At 36.5% G+C, this 5,743-nt stretch overlaps 1 protein-coding gene across 2 annotated transcripts in view; it reads right to left on the minus strand.

The window, feature by feature from the left end:
- Positions 1-1,329, minus strand: part of LOC128506141 (TBC1 domain family member 9B) — a 28,700-nt gene extending 27,371 nt beyond the window's left edge. Inside the window, exons 1-2 of one of the 2 annotated variants that reach the window (XM_053476451.1) lie at positions 1,293-1,329; positions 1,024-1,197 (exon numbers count right to left, since the gene is read on the minus strand). In XM_053476451.1, coding sequence (XP_053332426.1) covers positions 1,024-1,141 — 118 coding nt within the window. In that variant the 5' untranslated portion in view covers positions 1,142-1,197; positions 1,293-1,329. Of the gene's footprint in view, positions 1-1,023; positions 1,268-1,292 lie in introns of those variants that run through there. The other variant, XM_053476460.1, reaches the window with a different exon arrangement.
- Positions 1,330-5,743: the final 4,414 nt, after the last annotated feature.

Raw genomic sequence — 5,743 nt, forward strand, 5'->3', positions numbered from 1 at the left:
GGGTAACTGTTGTATGAAAGCAAAATTACACTCGAGGTCATCCTGTTTTGCTGGCTATCATCACAACTGTACTGCATCACAGTCATGCTGATATTCAGTATAACAGCACACCACCTTGCATGATACAAACCATCTTCAATGAATTTAGCTGAAATCTCTCCATATTGAGTCACATTAATTGATGTGCTTCATGTGCTGACATTTCCTAAGATAACGTAATGAATCAGTGTGAAAGGTTAATCTACTGGTTCCTGATGTCATGCTCATGATGTGCTTAGTAAACACAAGGTCATGAGGTGTTATTTTTCAGCCCATTGCAATAAAGTCTCGAGCTGATCAAAAAAAAAATGTTAACCTTGACACTGATCTAGAGGAGTTTTTAACTGTTTTAATCTTAATCTGTGTGCGTTTACAGGAAGAAAAAAAAAGTATTAAACAAAATATGGAGCTTGCAAAATACAAATTAGACTTCATTTTCATATCCATTCATTTTAATACAGAAATTGTAAAATGTCAAGTTTTACTCTGACATGAGCAAACAGGAAGATAACACACATTTAGTTGAACATGGTCAGGCAGATGAGGAAACGTTAGCTAGTCGAAGTTAGCAAAGGTGTTAGCGTTTCTGTGTCTAAAAATAAGAAAAAATAAAACATGACAAAGACACACGTTCTGAGACGTCTCAATGGGACATGTCCACGTCCACCGCGTTAGCGCCACCAGCTAACACAACAAAACAAGACAAAGCTAGCTAGCTGAGGTCTGGCTAATGTCTAACAGGAGAGTGTCAGTGCCATGTCACATGCTGTAATGCTGATGTTGTACATTATATAAACTTTACTGTGTACTGGAAGTTTGACTGAATTTGACTTTTGCCATTGCTGTGTCTAACCTGGAGGTCTTTGAGACAGCTCTTTCTGAAAAGATAAGGAACTAGGTTTAGAAATGCAGCGAAGATAGCACGCTGAAACACAGACAGTGATGTAGAAAGAGTGTGTGTGTGTGAACAGGCCGAGTGTTTACCGGTGATGCCTCCTCCTTTTCCGTGTCCCTTTCTCCGCTGCAGGATGAAGAAGGGATTGGCCCTCTCACTCACCCACAGCGCGTTAGCCAGCAGCACCTCCTCCGGGCTGATCCACATCCTAACCACGGATAAAGTCCTGCTTTAGTCCAGGCCCGTTTCACATTCGCTTAACTCTAAAAAATAACAAAACAGCAAGGTTAACCATGCCAACATACACAAACACCAACACAAACACCAACACAAACACCACCGCCTGCCTGCTCCCTACCTGCCTGCTGCTTCTGTTTGTTTCCACACAGGCTAGAGGGCGGGCACTGGGCGATGACGTCACCAACCAAAATGGCAGCCTTGCGCTCCGGCAAGGTTGCCAGATCTGTGTGACGAAAGTCAAGATTCACTCACAATTCGAGGTTCAAATGTGCTTTATTGGCAGGAGAAATATTCACATTCGTATTGCCAAAGCTCAGAAATAAGTCACAAGCAAATAACATGAGAGAGAGAAAAAAAAGAGTAATAATAAATAAATAAAAATATACAGTACTCTTGAACATTATTTGTGGAAAAAAGACTCACTCAGAATACTCGCAAAAATACTCAGAATACTGCTTTATTCTATATACATAAAGCAGTATACAAGAGTATATCTATATACATAAAGCAGTATACATGAAGTCGGTATCTATAAACTCGGCCTGATGTATCTGTTTTCACGCGTGCCACAAACGCTACTGTTATTGTCAGTGAGGACACTGCCTGCTGTTACATTCAGTGAGGAATGCCTGTGACATGCCCACAGTATGAGATAATGGATGATACTGTAAGCGTTTGTGGCATGCCCACAGTATGACATAAAAGTTGATAATTGCCGTTGGCTACCTGTGCAAACACAGGCTGACCACCTCCCATGATCAACCCAAAACTAGCTCACTTGCCCTCCTGAGACACGACCTCTAACACAGTCTGCTGAATACTGAACTTGTTTATTGTCTTCATACAAGAAGACATTTGGCAAAAAATTAACATGCGACAGCGCTCAAATAAGGTTCCAATCAGTTTAATTTAAAGGTTCTCAACCTTGGACCTTGTTCCCAACACATTTCAGTAAAAACAATAACACAAAGTAAAGTCGGATATTCAACAGACATTCGAGTCAAAAGACATCCAGGCATTGATCAGTGGCGGATGTTTGCTAACATTGTCCAATCATTTTATTTTTCAAAACATTCTAGCATGCAAGAGGATTGCTATAAAATGTTAATATTGAAACATGTTAAATTTGTTAGTCTGTTAAGTTACTAGTTGTTATTTTTGCTGTCAAAATTATTAAATGTGATATATTATGACTGCATCTTTGTAAATATTTGTAATAAACACATTACAACATTATTTCAGTAACTTCCCAGTCACGTGACCATCCATTCATCCATTAATCTAGGAACCTCTATAGTCCAACTAGGGACCATTGTATTTATGTATTTATTCCCATTTGTACAACCTTGTAGGACCTCCGGTCAACATTCAGTCATGCGACCAATTATTTCAAAATCTGTTCTAGAACGTTTGGGTCATGTCCTGCAGGTGGCAAACCCTGTTATATTCATATATGTTACATTTAATATTAGCATTTTGCTTATATGTGCAGAATTTTTATGTTTTTTTTTTATTTTAAGACATTTCAGTCCCACAGAGATTATTTTATTGGATGTAATGTAATAACAAGTACAATTATAATTCTATAATATGAAGATTGCATTTTTACATAGTTTATATATTAAGTGTGATCTACATGTAACCACGTCTTGCAACATGCTCACTCTTTTTTAAGAGATATTACAAAAATTCATAGCATCATTTGACCTTGATAAAGATTCTGACAACATTGTCTTTTCCATATTACATTTTTGGGAAAAAAATTTATTTTGTACCTGACCAGCTTCCTCTAAAATACACAGTTAAGCACACTTCACAGTGTAGGCAAGATAGCTACTGTGTCTTTCTCAAATGATCAGGTAATTATATACAGACATGTAGCTACACAGATTTAGAACAGATTTTGAAACATCCTGAGTCAAGGGTTTGATTTCAGCCTCAGGTCTGTGTGTGTGTGTGTGTGTAAAGTGTGCACGTCCTCCCCGTGCTTGGTGGGTTTCTTTTAAGTACTCTGGTTTTCACCCACAGCACTCATTTTGCATTTCGAAAATGCTCGTATTAGTACAGTATGTTTGTGTATGTGTGTGTTTGTGTGCGTGTGAGTGCTTTGCCCTGAGATGATGTGGAACCCCATCCAGGGTGTACCTGCCTCGTCTGCCATGCCTCCTGGGATAGGCTCCATGTCTCCTGTGACCCTGTACAGGATTAGCATTATAGGGAATGATTAAGTGAGTAAGTGACAAATAAATATAGATTAATGATATTTGGTATTAAGGGGTTTGCCAACTGCAGCACATTTAGCCACAAGGTTTTTCGAAAAGTTTTCAAATGACTGAGAAGCTATTGAAATAAAATTATAGTAATTATAGTATTTATAGTAAAATTAATAATGAAGATCATGTAATAGGTCATAATAGTTCGAATTATTTTTCACTATCAATAATATTGTCAATAATTATAAGAAAAACTTAACAGACAGCCAACTTTAATATTTTCAGATTTTTCGTAAACAAAGTATTTAACTTAAATTTGACCTCATTACAATAAAGTATTATAATAACTGTATATCCATTTTAATGGCTGTGCCTTAACATAGCTAAAATATTTAGTTAGGTAAAACTATTTGTATAATATGACATAACAAATGTATAAAAAAAAAAAAGAAAACAAATTTCCACTAATATTTCCAAACATTTCTGAAGAGGTTTACATCTGACAAGGAATTATTAAACATAATATTTTAAGGAAACAACATGGCTGACTACTTTGTGCAGGATGAGAAAACTGCTCCTCTCAGTGGTAAAAAGTGAGAAAACACCCCAACCCTTGTAACCACTGTTATTACTCATTCCTCATGCTGAGTGGAAACAGTAAGACAATGTTTTTCAAGTATCACTCGGGGTGTGTTTCCTGAAATCTGAATTGTGTGTATAAGAGCAAAGATACTATAAATTTGTTCCTTTTTTTCTGATCATCATCGCTTCACAATAAGAGCATTCTACAGTGAGCCTGATTTCATCTGAGAGTTCCCCACAGATTGCAAATTACACAATTATCTTTGGTTTACAAAGCAACAAGAAGGCTTGCTTTATTAAAGTATAAAAACACCATACTACATGCTTGTCCTTATAATTAAAAAATAATCATCATCATCATTATTCTTCTTCAATTTTACAAAAAGTGGAGATCAGCCCAGATTCTATCCATAGCCAGAGATTCCAGCTGTTCCTCCAATGGTTCCTGGGTCTATTCCAAGGTTTCCATCACCTTCTCTTACATTACAATTTACAAAAGTTGCAATAGAAAAAAAAAATAGAAGAAAATATAAAATGTATAAACTAAACATTTATGTTAAACAGGATGTGCTGAATGGGTAGATATGGCATGTATCTTACTATATTGCACTATATTAGTATGACAGTATGAGTGGAACATGAGGTATGGGACTGAAGTAATGTGTGTGCCGGGAGCAGACTTCTTGTCCACCTTTTGTCCATGTTTTTTAAGGCCAGGTTAGACCTCTTAAATTTGAAGCAAGAGATGTGCAGCATATGAGCAGTAGTGCAAATGTGGCAAGTCTAATTGGTTGAGTCTTATGTCGTGTTCTGGTTGAGCAGCCAAATAGCCAAACCTTTGCCTGTAAACTGAATTTACCACTATGAAGTGGTACAGCAACTACAACAATGTTGGTGCTGATCCAATCTGTCTGACAAGCTCAAACAATTCTCCCCATCACCCATGGATTAGATAAACACCACCAGGGCATGATCCCTGTCCTCACCTAAAGACAGCATCACATTCTTTTATTGGAGAGAACAATGGCCAAAGACTTTATCTCAATTTTATGCAAATTATATTAAGATTACAGTGTACAGCAGAAGAAAACACTTATTAGAATTGGCTCAATATCAAATAAAATTCGTCCATGTGGATCTTGTAAAAGAGGTACAAATACACTCTGATTAAGACACCAGTATGTCACAGAACAACAAGCACACATACATGAACACTGTTGATTTTGAACTGTGTAGTTGCATTCTTGTACATCTGTTTATTATTGATTAAATTAATTGTATGTAACTAAGATCCATCTAGAAACCAGTGTAGTCAAACTAGGGACCGTGGAGGCCAATGTTGACCAAAATACAAATAAAAGAAATATGATATATGGACAAAAACCTGTGGACCCCTAACCATCACACACTTACCCTTGTTAAACATTCCATTGCGAATTTAGTCCCCCTTTTATTGCAAGTCAGACTATCCAATAATGCTTGTCATATACTGAGCAACTGTCATAAAACTCAAAGGAACAATGATTCCTTAAGTCTTTCTTTGTTCTTTGTGTAAATAGTTAACTTGTAATCATCCACTATACAAACAGAAAGGTGACAACCAAGGTCATTTACATGGTCAGTTGTGTTTAAGCTGTTCATTCTTTTGTGTTCATTCTTTATTTTATTTACAGTAAGTGCCATGTTGTGACGATCTGTCAAATGTTTTAAGTAGTTAATGGTTATCTTTTCCATGATATAATCAAAATAATTAAAAACATAATGATACAAAAAA

This window comes from Clarias gariepinus, chromosome 2 (genome assembly GCF_024256425.1).
Source record: "Clarias gariepinus isolate MV-2021 ecotype Netherlands chromosome 2, CGAR_prim_01v2, whole genome shotgun sequence".
Lineage (NCBI taxonomy): Eukaryota > Metazoa > Chordata > Actinopteri > Siluriformes > Clariidae > Clarias > Clarias gariepinus.